We start from the raw sequence: 14,267 nt of genomic DNA on the forward strand, positions 1-14,267 counted from the left end.
ACCACCCAGACTTACCAATATTGCCTCCCACTTCATACAGGAGCAAGCTTGTGCACTCCGTTGAGTTGTTACTATAGAAAGGAAAGACACACTGAAGTTAACATAGCTCCGTGAAGGGCAGGTTAGGTAGTTCAGTCATGTTTCTTCCAAAGGAATCATTCACAGTGCAGAAGTCAGCAATGGTCAAGGAAGCTACAACGCTGTATAGTACAGCAACCTTGCTGATTCTCCTGAACTATGTGGTTGTTGGAAATGACACCCAAAATTGTGCAAAGAACAAGGCAGATATTCCTTACTTGTAATGAGAAGCGCACTGTATACAAACACTTCAATAGAAAAACAAAAGGCATAAATACCAACTCTCATTGTCAGCATTCCTCTACAGTCAACAGCCTGTCCAAGAGAAGCTCATCTGCAGGAAGACTTCAGAGGCTGCAGGAGCTTGACTGAGATACTAGTTCCCAGCTGACCCATACTCAGCCAACTCCCCATCCACCTTCTTGGTGTGGGCATCTCCTGCCCGTGGACACAGTCAGGAGATGCACTAACATTTCACCTATTGAATACTGCATACATGCCTGTGGGGTTAGGGAATTGTTTTGTTCATTTTGGGGATTACTTCAGCAATCCATCATTGGAGCATAGGAGGGAAATGTAGAGCTTATTTTAGGAAACCCCTACATGAACCTATGCACATTGGAAACACTGGTTCCAGGCAAGCAGCTCACACAGGTGATGCTTTTCTCCAGGAGAGCTAGAGAAGGTTTATTTTGCATGGTCAATGTTATTCCACCACTTCCCTTTCTCTCCAGCAAGGCTTTGCACATACTGTTGTAGTTCATTTGCCTTCCAGCAGATGAGGGGACCACCACTCTCCTGCCAGCCTGAGCACAGTGACGGAATCACCCAGCTGAACTACTATTTGTCTGCCCCACCCAGCACACCATTCCCAAAATCTAGAATGGAAAAGCAGAGAGCAGTTTCTAACAGTTCCCTGCTGCACCAGAAGACAGAAAACATAGTGACTAGACCACCTGCTTTTTTTTTTTTTTTTTTTTCCCCCCAAATAAGCAGAGAAAAAGCACTTACCACTTGAGGAGGTTGACTGTGTTAACAATATTCCAGCCATTCTGGCACAAGTTCTTCTGAAACTGCCTCAAGACATCAGCAACTCTGGTTGCATTGTTCAAATGCACCTCTAGTGAATCCTTCAGGAGAAGTGAAGCATGGACTTTCACAACCTTGGAAGGCTGAACAAGAAAAGCAGAAGAAAAAAGAATAAAGCACTTCACGAAAGACTTTGTTATCAGCTAAAACATCAAGTTTCAAACTAGATTGGAGAATGTGAAGAATGAAATTTACCCAGCCAGGTATTCATAGAATTTATTTTTCTTATTCCACATACTAGCAAATGGAAGCTTATAAAAGCATCAAAGTGAGCATTATAAACAAATTATCTGTGCATCAGTGTTGTGATTGCGGAGAAAAACACTGGTCTCGATCAGTGTGTGCTGGTGCTCTCTGCTGTTCAAATACAGTACTGGCACTTGCAGGTTTTGATGAAAGTGGGATTTGGCAGAATAAATTCAGAAAAAGTGTTTTTCCACTAGCATGATGGACTTCTCTAGAATTCATTTAAAAAACAGGAATATGGAATAATATTCCAACAGGAATAATGTTTAGACAACTGAACAGTCTTACACGGACTACTGAATTTTAGAACAAAAGAATTTCAAAAAAGAAGCACTGAACTATTACAGAAGAGAATCTGAGTGCTGTTTTGTCAACTGTTATCATTAACGCTTTCATGAGCCAATTTTTCAGAATTTTTATGCAGAACAAAGAACCATTCTAACTGGGTCTAAACCGAAGCGTGTTAATTTTGCAATTCTAGTTCTGCAGAAACAGTGCTACACACCACTAGGAAGCACTGTTAGCACAATCCTAAGTATTCAGTCATCTGTTGGGCTGCCTAAATTGTAGTTATCCTTTCTGAAACCTTTAAGAGTGACACGCATACGTAACCAGACAAATTTTAGGTGCACATCTCAGTAGCCCAACTGGTACAGAAAGACAGGGGATGTACTGGCTTATGAGAATACAAACTCTTCTTCAGGTATGCAGATTTAAGCTCTCCATGTGTTACTCCTACCTGCAGGCTTCATTTTGCTCATGTCCTTAGATTATCCCAGCATCACCACCACCACTATGTGATACCTAAAATCCAGCACTGTGTAATGTAACCTACCTGCTACAGACCTATATTAATTAATTAACCATGGTAACCAAAAAGCAGAATGACTGCAGCTTTGATACTCAAATGGGTCCGGTAGCAACATCTGTTTAAAAGTCTCAGCCAGTACCAACACAAGAGGTGAAATAGAGAAGTTTCACCTCTCTCCTTCACTTTGTCCCATACAGATCAGCAGCATTACACTGCAAGATGACTGAAAACGTACTTTCACATTACTGTAGTAGTCTAAATTTTTTTGCTTTAAGTTTACTAAAAGAATTCTGACTTGATCCTGGCAGGCATGTCTGTCTAAACACATGGGACACCTAAAGCTATGTCAATTCTGTTCATGTGAGGTTAAATCCAGCATTTCTGCTCCTGGTCTCTTCCCCTTTCTCCTGTAAACATGCAACATCTTAACAGTATTTTGTAGCTTCAGATTTAATCAATACGCTTGCTGTTAGGGTCAGCTGTTGCCACAATCTGGCTAGTAGAGTGTGGGATGCTGCAGATTGTTCTCCCTCTCGCTCTGTAAAAAGCATCACTCTTTAGACTTTTTCAAGTTCTCATGAAAATACTAAAATGGGAAAGTATTTGGCACTTGTGAAAGAGACCAGTTCCATCTCACCTCTGCCTGGTTCTTTTCCACCTTGTCTTTATCAGCATGAATCTTCCGCAACAAATTTTTTATCCGTTTGTCACAGAACTGGTACCTTTTACTATTGCTCTCGTTGAGTTTTCTCACTTGAGCTACCAGAAAAGAGGAGACCTGGGCAGGGAAGAAGGGAGAAAATAGGAATCAAAACAAATCAAGCAGAGGTGAGGATACCATTTAGAAACCCAAACATCGCTTTATGAAGCCCCTTAAGCAGATGAAATATCTATATACCTTCAAAACAGGTAATCTTGGAATTCAGACAGAAGCTTTGCCAACAATCAACTTGTCTGAAATTTCCAAGACTATCCCATTCCCTACCCCAGTTCCATCCAGACCAAGGCACTGCTATACCATACTGCAAAACACCTGTGCAACTTACTGTCCAGAGCAAATCCTGATAGTGGATCATCATCCGCACAACATCAGCTGCCCCCTCTGCTAGCTGTTTCTCCTTCCCTTCGGGGATCTTGTTCGGCAGGCCTTTGTGCATGAACAGGTTTGGCGCCATGACTGTGGAAACGTTCCAGAGATTCATTTTGTTGTTGTTCTCCCTGGCAACCACTTTGCTGAGAAATTCAAGTAGAGCCTGAAGAGAGGGAAAGAGACTTAAGATATTAATTCCTAATAGTACTCAAGCAACCAGAGTAACAATTGCTGGAGAGATCATCTAATCAGCACCTTTTCTAGATATTCATGAGAAAATCCAACTCTCTAGTCAGGAAGTACAGTGGCCAAGTTCTAATAATAGAATAGCAACAAATAACTACACCAAGCAGGGAGATGGTTTATCCAGCGTTCATGAATCAGAAGAGACAGTATGTGTAGGAAATAGGTAAGTTCTTATTTCTGGACTGCTGGCAATTTACAAACTCCAGTTCTAGAAGTTACAGAATCCAAAACCAACCCTCTTTTCCCCCAGGATCCCCTAAATCTATTCGCAGATGTCAAAAATGAAACCCTTTGGATCTATTTTGCCTCACACCTTCAACAAAGTTGATGAATTTCTCCCATATATATTGTCTGTGGGTGCACTAAGATGAGACCTATACATCTTCCACTCCATAGTGAAGTGCTTTAGTACACTGAAAAGAAAGAACATGTTTCTGAAAATGGTGTAAAAATCCCCCTAAGACCACATGGATTCCTACTGCTCTTGAATTTGTACCCAAAAGGCAAACTGTGCTTACAGCTTACATTCACTTCCCAGCCTGTAGATTTGCTTACTCCCCTCCATCACGCGTTTCTATGCTCAAGTCAGTGAAGTAAAACCTCCTAATCATCCGTTATTTACACTCCCCTTTACAAAAGCTGATAGAGTTCCTTGAACAAAAACGTGGAATGAGAACATGTTTTTCCAGTTAAATCAAGAACAGGTAGACTTACCTTTAGTGTGTTTCTGTTAGGCTCAGGCAGGATTAGGATCAGGAGGTTCAGAGCTTGCAGTCTTTGCTTCAGGTCTGGAATATCTAAAAAGGGAAAGACAGGTTCAGGCTTCTGACACCATTCTTTTTAAGAATGGAAATTATGTTCTCAAGTCTCCTTTATGAAGTGAATCACTTTTGTTCCAGATGACTGATTTTTTTTTTTTGAAGACTTGCTGGTATTATGCTTACTCTAGGAGACCCCACCACCTATTTCTTGTCCAAAAAAAAAGTTGCACACACAGTTGGCTTAAAACATTCAAGTCACCTATTGAGGCACAAACCTCAGAACAAGACGCACTGTCTTACACTGCTGCAGACGGTCCAAGACCATGCACTCTGGCCAGTTGCCACAGCTCAGTCTGCACGTACTTTTCTTTTTTAAATTAGGTTCTCCTAATTCACATAGTAACCTTGCAGCCTCAAATGTAGTAACATAACTTATTCAGGACAGTGTTCCTACACAAAGATTTTGTGTACAACCAAGAACTAGCGACTAAGACATCGAAGCTGTGCATAATAGTATATATAACACCCAGCAAACTGAGTTTGACCATCTATAGCGAGTATCATGTTCTGTATTCCCAGGAAATCCACTTGCTAACAAGAGACTTGACAGGAGAGCCCAGGACTAGAAAAGTACAAACCAGCAAACTGACACTAAACAGCCCAAAGAGGGACTCACTTTGTACAGCAGCAAAAGCAGGAAGATACTCTGCTGTCAGCAGCGGGGCTGGCAGCTCTCTTATGAATCTTTTCAGTAGCCCAGATACATCATTCTGGTGGACTTCATCCCAGCGGAAAAGGCCGGTATAGAAGTCCCTTTCTAGCTTCTGTTCCAGACTCTATATAAAAAAAAAGAAAAAAAAAGATGGAATTTATTACATGCTTCAGTAAGCAAATAAAATGGAAATTCTATAGCTGAACACTAGGTCAACCCATCAAGTCAAAAGACCACAGATACCCTCAACGACAGACATTCCCAGATCTCCCAGTAATGGACATTTCTAATTGTACAGGGAAGGGAGACAACTCAAATTAGACCTTATTTCAAGACTTGCTTCAGCAACATGCTCCTTGATCACTACCAATATTTTCAAAGGTAAAGAGCTCATACCTTGATTCTAGTCTGGGACCCAGAAACTCTCAAAATGCCCTCTGTCTCAAGTCCTCTCTTTTCCAAACAAGATAGCAGCTATTAAAAGGGGAAAAAAGAAAGCTCTTAGGTACAGAGGGTGAGAAGTCAGCCCTTCCTTATCACAAGCCTCAAAGGCTTCCCAGCTTCGAGGAGCAGAAGCATGAATGAAATCAAGAAAACTTACTGCCTGGAGTAACAGAGGGACCTTAGTGTTGGGAAGCAGTTTTTGGTCGTTTTCCAGCAGAGTGTTGAGTGGAACTCCAAAGAGTCTTTTCTCTACAACAGAAACATGTTTTAAGTCTGTACCACTGTTAATACTGGTGTCAGGGATACTTCCAGCACTACAGACTAAGACAGCACATTTTATAAGTTCTGGAGAAAAAGAGAAGAACAGGTAATAGGACAAATGTACACGATAGATGTAAAGGTGGTAGTAGGTCTTGGTATCATAACCCAGTGATTCCAGAAGAAATAGATTAATGCAAAAACACTTGTCACAAGGTTTCTTATCAAAGACCTTCTTTGTTCTACCACTCGAAAACCAAATTCGTAAGAAGATCTCAACTAAAAAAGGCGGGGGGGCACAAAATGAGGGGAGAGAAAAAAAAAACAAAAATCAAGAAAACATACTAACCTGTTGTTTTCAGTTTTGCTGCCTTATTTCTCTTCAGCTCAAAGCCTAGAACATCACAAAGAGCTGTTAGTTCAATAAGGGCCAGCGTGGGGATCTTCTTCATGTCCTGAGCAGATAGATCTCCAACCCTGGTCACTCCCAGTCTGCCCTTGTGGATTTTAAATTTCTAAAGGAAAACACACACACACAAGGTTCAGTACAAGCTACTCTACTGATCCTAGTGATTAAGAAGTTCTGTTGCATTTTTATCATTCTTTATCACTAACTAAGCATTTATGCATTCTCCTATTTTTAACACTAGGCAAATAAACAAAACTACTACTTCTACTCAATTCATAGTTCAATATTTCCCTTTTTCAGCATTACTCTCCAAATATATTGGAGATCCCAGTTTTCTAAATTAAAGAAAGCCTGATACCCATCCTAATCTACATGAACTTTGGAAGCAGTCCAGTACATTTTCAGAGAAGAAACTGTTAGCATTACAAGCAAGAAAGTCCAGTTATTCTTTTTTTCAGTGGCAACAACCCAGATCCACATCCAAATTGCTACAGATTCACACACAAGTACTATTTCTTTTGACCCCCCACTACACAACAGTTATCCTTGTCCACCACTGCAAGGATAATTGCATTACCCATCCAAAAACCCCTGCCTAGTACAGGCCTGTTACAACACTATCTATGGAGGACGTTTCCAAGAGTTGATCATACAATTGAATCAAATGTCTTGCACCCATCTAGGCAAGAAGAGAAGCTAATTAAGCTCTAACATGAAAAATTCTTCCTATGCTCACAGTTAGGGCATTTCCATCCTTTATTCTCCTGGATTCAGACAGGAACGATCCTTTGAGCAGGACAGCTGCTTGCTCCGAGTAGGCAATGTCCATGTTGAACACCTCCTCTTTTCCAGAGTTTCGAACTGTGCAGGAGTAATCCTGGGTTTCTGCTACAGAGGAGAAAACACCTTGAATTTCAGAAAGCTAAAAGGGTGAAGCTTAGAAAACAAGTGCATTAAAACTGCCATTTAAGACATGTTTGGAGTCAACTGCCTTTGGGAAAGAGAAAAAGGATCATATTACCATTTGAAAAGAGTGCTGTCAGAGCACAGTGAGCCTAGCTTAAAGCCTTAACATTACAACTATGAACACCAGGTCAGTAGTAAGACGTGAACATGGCCTTAAATTAAAGGACATACATGTGGCTAACTTCTCTTTATGCAACTGTGTATAGTGCTTATAGGATTTCACTATATGATCTTTGTTTTTTTAATTGCTTTCTTGAAGATTGAAGGTTATCACTGAGTGCTAATTCCTAACAACAGTAGGCCCTTGAAAAGTTTACTAAATTCAGCAAATTTTGTAAGCTTGCATTTAAAAGAAAAAAAAACACACACAAATAAGGCCTTACCTAATAGTAACAGCTAGTATTGGAGATAGAGCTGCTCAAGTTCAGAGTCCAGATTAGCCTAACTTCGCTTTCAGTTCCAGCCCCACTTCAGATCCTACACCCCATTTCCAATCCTACTGTACATTTGAAAATTCCTCCTTACGTTTCTGAACATTTGAAGTCCGTAGATTGTGCCACAACTGATCTGGGCTGGACTCCTCTTTCTCTGCTACTGTCTCCTGAAAAGTAAATGAAAACATTCTTACTTACACAAAGCAGAACAGAAGTCATTACAATGACACCCTGATTTTGGTAGAAAACCAAAACAAAACCAAAAAAAAAAAACAAAGAACACCTGACATTGCTTGCTACTCTGAGAAAATGCTGCTGAAGGTCAGGACACTAAGACTGTTCTGAAACTAAGAATTATTAAACGAATAACAATTAGGGGATTTGACAGGCAGGTGAAAAACAGACAACTTTCACGGATGGTATTTATAATGAATTTCCACACCATGAAAGCAAGACTTACTTCCTCACGATCAGCAGCCAATTTCTTTTTTGTTTATACATTGAGGGGCTAACAAACCGCGTACCGAGCAAACTGCACAGGATCTAGCCACACACCAGCACCTAAAAGCTTCCCATTGCAACCTTTATGGTAACCTGCCTCTTCAGGTCTAGAAAAAGAAGTGCATCTTTAAAGTATAAAGAGACATTTAGCAGCCAGTTCTACTAATGAAAACCTTCCTCTTGCTAGAACTAGTCAGAATACAAGAAAGCATATTCTGTTACCAGAATTTAGCAACTTTCTGAGAACCTGTTCATGACATGGAGTTGTGGACAGATGAATGAAAGCTAAAAGGAACCTGTGCAAAGTCATTGCAGATGGACAGAAGTTAATCCGTACAGAAGATGTACTATATATTTAGAGTAGGCATACAACTGATGAGCTTACCATGAAAGCAGAACCACTCCATTTAACATCTGTAACTAATTCACACCAGAATGTCACTTTATCAGATTGGATTTAACTGCTCAGATTTTCAAGTGCAAATAAAAGAAACCTAGTGAGTGGGCACTTAAGGTTAAGAGCTAAAAATCTTCATTCCCATATGATAGAGCATACAACAGATTTCTATTTAATATGTAAGTTTAAAAACTTGCTGAATTTCAACTGAGGAACTTAAGAAGAACTTGCAGTTGGAATAAAATGTCACTGGAATAAAGAAAACACAAGAGGGCTCCAAATGATATCAGAGCTCCATGAGGCTGCAGTGCTGTAGGTGCTACACAAAGCGTTTCTTCCGACAGTCTCTAGGAAGATTATAGAACTGCAGGTTCTGTAGTAATTTCTCCTCAGTCCTGCAACCTGGATGCAGAAGTTCTGCAATCTCAGCTTCATTTCAGCTTAAAAGATGAAGCCACCTGTTTTGGAAATGGAAGCAGCCCTAGGTGCAGGAAGCTGAGGCTGCTACCACAGTACAACAAAACCTTTCGGGAGATTCCACTCAATCAACATACCCCAGAGCCGACCACTCCAAAAATGTCTCGAACATCACGCACGGGATGCTTGTTCTTCCTCCTCCGAGACCGGGAGTAGGTATCTAACCTTCGCTGCACAGCAGCGGCCTGGGTCTTCGTCAGGGTGGAGAGCAGCACCACGTTGTCGTTTTCTGAGGCATGGTCCTTGATGAGGTCTGATAGTCCCGCGTCCTGGAGCCACTCAGCTTCAGCTTCTCCCTCTGCAAGACAACAGACAAGAAGGGGGAGCAAAAAGAGAAAGAAGAGAAATATGAGTTCTTGAAACATCAGAAAATCAGAAGCCTGATCCATTCCCTTTCCGGGGCGGCAATGACTGAGAGTTACATCTTTTGTGAGAAGCCCAGGCCACTCTTGAAGTCCTGTTCCCAGGTTAGCTGGCCGAGTACCAGGCTTGAGCCAGACAAGAGACAGCACTTCAGGCAGCTCTAACTGTCCACACACTCCTTTTTCCTCATCTAGGGTGAGGAGAAAAAGACTATGGAGATGTGTGTGCTACCAGGACCCTGGTAATACACGTGCTGGGCAGAAGGGGCACAATAGTGACTGTATGGCATTAGCACAAGGACTGCAAGAGGTACTGAACCCAGTGGGGGCTTTCACAGGATATGGGAGGAAAGGCAACTGTACTTGCTGAAGTCTGCCTTCACATGGACTATCCATGCAAAGGGGAGCTGTGGCAGCAGGCACAAGTACACCAGTACGGTGAGTCAGAGCGAACAGCACTGCCTCCCTGGGCACAGAGGGTCCTCTGACAGCATACAAAAGGTCTGTGAGAAACCACATAACATCTAACACTGCGCATTTGGCTTTCATATAATTCCCGATCATTTGGCCATTTCTTTTAATTATTTATCCACATGCATGCCTCAGTATCAACTTTAAAAAAACTCCAGATACTAGTCTGATAGATTCAAATGTATTTTATTTAATACACTTGCAGAATTATTTGCATGCACTGTCACTGCTCCTTTACTGTATTATGTTTTTAAGTGGATTGCTACCCACACAGACATTAGACAACAGTGTTATTCTTGCTCTATGCATTCACTTATGGCTGTATCTACTCAAAACACCTCTAAAATTAAAGACCATTCCAGTTCCAAAGTAAAGTGTGACAAGCCTGGAGACAGTAACAGCAGCATTATTCAAACAGCTCAACTCCATGCTAATCTTCAATGTAAAAGTTGCACTTCAAACACGGAAGACAATTTTTCCCTTATAGGATGTGCCTTTTGTGCAAGTGGGAAAGTGCCCTGAGCATGGCAGTTACTTGAAATCCAAGGATAAAAGCAGCAATTTAGCAGCTGGCTTCAACTTAAATAGTGTGAACGCCAGAGAGCCTTTACCTTTTCAGTTTTAAGTACCATAATCATTCACTGCAGGCAACTCCAGCACAGCTCTACCTAAGGTTATACTGGGAAAAGAAAAAAAAAAAAAAACGAAACTGAACTGACAAACGGAATAGTTCATTCCTATTCTTTTCTTTCTGATGCAGACTGGTATTTCTTATCTATCACAGCTGCTTGGGCAAAACTTCATTATTGTTGCATCAATAAAACCCACACAGATCATCTTATGAGATTAAATCATTTAATTTTTCTGGAGAGACTACTGTTTTGTCACAGCACCTGAGAATGGAAGGAGCATGCTCCAAAGGCTGAGGAGTTTGCTGGAGTCACAATATCTGTTTGCAAGTTGCATGAAAACAGAACTCTATTCAGCATTACACCAGAGCAAATAGACCTGGACTTCTAGCAAACTGGCTAGCTCTCCCACACTGATTTTGGGCACTTCTCACGTCCAGTTCTCCAAAAGCTTAGCAGTTAAAAGCATCCCCACTGGCACTGCTCACTTGGTTACAGCTACTCATGCGTGTGTAGGGTTGGGACTCAATCACATTTATGAATTCCCCGTATACAGCTATTTGTCCTACATCCGCGGTTTCACAGAAGCACAGCGTGCAAAAGACTTCTTTATTTTGTCCTTGGGAACTACAGGAAGTTAGTGTATTGCTTGCAAATTTTGAAAATATCCAAATCCAGTCATAACAGGAAACTAATCTAATACACAATACTAAGCAGAAGACCATGAATCGGACATCCGTTTAAGCCTACCGCTCCATCTGATGCCAAAGCAGCTCAGATGTTAATTTCTCAATTTAATATTTTTGGCCCAATTATGTTTACCAGTAACACAAAGGGAAAACAGTAAAATAGGTTATTTATGGGAAGAAGAGGAAAATCAGAGAGGAACAGGCCAGAATTGAGAAGTCCATAGCAGTCTGGCTGCAGATTTAAGCCTGGAGAGTTTTTAATATTTGCCTTGTGAGATCTGGACAAGCAACATTTGGGGAAGGAGGCACAAATGGGAATAGATATGCAAAACTAAAGAACACCAGTTGCAAGAACTTACTTGAAACATGAGCTAACCAAAACTAGTATTCATAATAATTATGTTTAGTTTCCAAAAAATGGAATGACAGCTGATATCGTAGGATATTTAGACAAAACATTATGTGCAACTTCCCACTTATTTTTCAGAGGAAGAGAAGAAACAGCCTTTGCAGACGTTTCTCAGAGATGACTGCATGTTACGAGGATACTAACAGATATTTTAGTGCCACCACCACACACGATGCATACATCTGTTGTACCATGGGCCTTGGAGATAGCTGGAGCAAGCAGCTAGGAAAAAACCACACTACTCCTGTTGGAGAAAAAAGCCAGTTTTTGCCCCTTTCAACTGTGGGTGAGGCCGCAGGCATCAAACCCCAGCACCTTTCTGCTGACCTAGTTCTTCCCCAAGGTTACAGGCTGACCAGTTGTCCGTGGGAGGCCATGAGCAGCCTCCCATTTCGCCACCCCTCACGCGGGGCTCATCGCCTTCCAACTGGGTCAGCATTTTTGCGATGCCTTATCTGCATGAAGCCTCCACGCCGTCTCCGTGCCGTGATGGTTATCAGCGCTTCGTCACCGGCTCCAGACAGAGCTATTAACTGCTGCCCAAGCCCAGCTTCTCGGCCTTTATGCAAACAACGGCAGTGCCTTTGGCCTGAAGCGGCCCAGCTGCGCGGCCATCTCACCTGGCTCCAGCTGGAGGCTGCAGAGACACGAAGCCAGGAGGCACCAGCCCAGCCTGGCCTCCTGCATTTAGGCCAGCCTCAAGTTTCCCCTCATTACTTACACTTCGAGCACAAGGCTCGCCGACTGAACTCCTTCCCAGAAGGCACCCAGAGGCTGAGCACACCGCGCTGCCCTCCCCGGCCTGCCAGGAAGGCTTCACTACCAGGAGCGTTACTTCAAGTTTGTCTGGTTACAAGTGCCAATTAAGCAGTTAGCTACGAGATTAACGTGCAGCATTACAGGAAACTTTTCTTTATGTCCCTGCTTACACGCAGCAATCAAATTGCCTCTAGCATATCAGTATTTCGGATATCCTAGACAGCCTTTCATCTAATGGCATGCCCTCTTTTCCAGTCTCCTCCCTGATGCAGTCAGTTTCTGAGTCACTTTTGTATCTCTTCCAGTTCTAAAACACAAGCTTAAATCTTTGATGCAGGGACACTGACAGTGGGCCTTGATGTTCAGTGTCTTGCCCATTATGGCCAGCACAGATTATCTTCCTGTCCTACTCTCCAGGGCCCCTTTATGAACCCAGCATAGTTATTTACCCTTCCCAAACATAGCATCACACCAGGACTTTCACTCAAACATTTCTCCATTACGCTCATATATCCTTCTCAGTATCAGGCCAAAACAACAGCTGTAGGCTGTGCAGGCTGCAATCCCATCATCCAGAATGGACACAAGAAATGTGTGACCGCCCAACTGTGGAACTGCTTGGTGCTCATCAGTCCTCCGAAACCCCAGGATATTTATTTTAATTCTCATGTCAAAAGGCAATTGGTACAGACTCCAATTATTCCAAAATCCTGGATAAAAATCAATGTTCTATAAAGCCCAATTGAAACACCCCACATGCATAAAGTGATCTTTAAAAGAAAAGAAAATTAAAAGCAGCATCAGAAAAATCTTGTGTGGATGTACCCTTGTCATTCTCAGTGTTTATTATGGTTCCTTGAACAGAGAATCAGAGGGGGAAAGCCTGCCTTCCACAAAGGCAGCTCTTGTAAAAGCCACTATGATAAAGTCTCAGGACCACGTACACAAACAATCCTTCCTAAATGCTGTTAGCTGTCAAAGCATGCTTACCACACAGCTAGTGCACAAGGAATGAGGGCACCCACACTTAGTGGTGGCTGCTTTAAAAAGTCTGGAGCCGTGAATGTACTTCTCACCCATCTTCAGTCAGCTTTTTTTCAGAAGCTGAAACTAGGTGAGGCTAACACTCCTCTTCTGCGGGGAATTAACCATCAGCCAGTGGAAAAAAAAAATCTCTATATAAATATAACTGTGACTTGCCAGGTAACATTCTAACCATATGCCATCATGCTTTTCAACCATTCAGGTGCATAAGAAAATTTTCAAAGACGAAAATCTTCCTTCCTCCCCTCACTCCCAACGTTTTTGGCAACCTACCCTCTTGTGCTTTGACATCTGCAAGGCTGCATTCCTCTTGCTCGGCTTCAGTGCTCTGTTTAATGTTCTCTACTTCCAGCCAAAAACTGTCCATTGACAAGTTGTCCAAAGAATCTATCCTGGAAGTGATGCCCTCTGACAACGGGCATGCCAAAGGACTCTTCGGAGGAAGCTGGCTCATTTTGCAAGGGCAATGTCTGGCACTGAGAGAGGAAGAGATAAGGAAGAGAGATTAAGCTACACATATTCAGGTATGGCATTCACAATACATCCTTTTTGATTAATGGCTGCAGTAAAAGCCAAACAGAGGTAAGTACTACACTTCCTTTTGTTAGTCTTCGGCAATAACAGACAAGGTTGGGATCAAATCCACCAGAGCAGGGAAAAAAAAGAAAAAACTACTGTCCAAGCACGTGAGCGGACACAATATTGGCACTAGTCTTGCTATGCTGTTCTTCCAGCAGCCTCTGAGATACCTCCTGCATTTCCCAGACTTGCTTCCAAGATCCCCCTGTAAGCTTGGTGTTACACTCTCTACATCCACAGACAACCAAGATGTTTCAAACTTTGCAGACACGTGCTCTGCCTATCTGGCAAGCCTGATGACTCCCAGCCGCAGCAGATGAACCTCTGTAGGCTTGTCCCCTGTATGCAAAATCTGACACAGCTCTGTGCCCTGCAGCTCAGTTCATGCAATAAACAACTCAGATGT

The 14,267-nt window shown here is 42.2% G+C and overlaps 1 protein-coding gene across 14 annotated transcripts in view; it reads right to left on the reverse strand.

Annotated features, from left to right (window-relative positions):
* The window catches only part of ARHGAP40 (Rho GTPase activating protein 40), a 40,815-nt gene that overhangs the window by 3,124 nt on the left and 23,424 nt on the right, over nucleotides 1-14,267 (reverse strand). For 11 of the 14 annotated variants that reach the window (XM_080557523.1, XM_080557521.1, XM_080557529.1 and 8 more), the window contains 13 exons: nucleotides 13,556-13,758; nucleotides 8,997-9,217; nucleotides 7,636-7,711; nucleotides 6,881-7,032; nucleotides 6,085-6,250; nucleotides 5,635-5,822; nucleotides 5,430-5,507; nucleotides 4,998-5,157; nucleotides 4,275-4,357; nucleotides 3,271-3,477; nucleotides 2,862-3,002; nucleotides 1,090-1,250; nucleotides 16-71 (listed from right to left, as the gene is read on the reverse strand). In XM_080557523.1, the coding sequence (XP_080413649.1) occupies nucleotides 16-71; nucleotides 1,090-1,250; nucleotides 2,862-3,002; nucleotides 3,271-3,477; nucleotides 4,275-4,357; nucleotides 4,998-5,157; nucleotides 5,430-5,507; nucleotides 5,635-5,822; nucleotides 6,085-6,250; nucleotides 6,881-7,032; nucleotides 7,636-7,711; nucleotides 8,997-9,217; nucleotides 13,556-13,758 (1,892 nt within the window). The remainder of the gene's footprint in view (nucleotides 1-15; nucleotides 72-1,089; nucleotides 1,251-2,861; nucleotides 3,003-3,270; nucleotides 3,478-4,274; nucleotides 4,358-4,997; nucleotides 5,158-5,429; nucleotides 5,508-5,634; nucleotides 5,823-6,084; nucleotides 6,251-6,880; nucleotides 7,033-7,635; nucleotides 7,712-8,996; nucleotides 9,218-13,555; nucleotides 13,759-14,267) is intronic. The other 3 variants (XM_080557526.1, XM_080557522.1, XM_080557528.1) reach the window with 3 other exon arrangements.

This window comes from Anser brachyrhynchus (assembly GCF_964034855.1).
Source record: "Anser brachyrhynchus genome assembly, chromosome: 16".
Taxonomy (NCBI): domain Eukaryota; kingdom Metazoa; phylum Chordata; class Aves; order Anseriformes; family Anatidae; genus Anser; species Anser brachyrhynchus.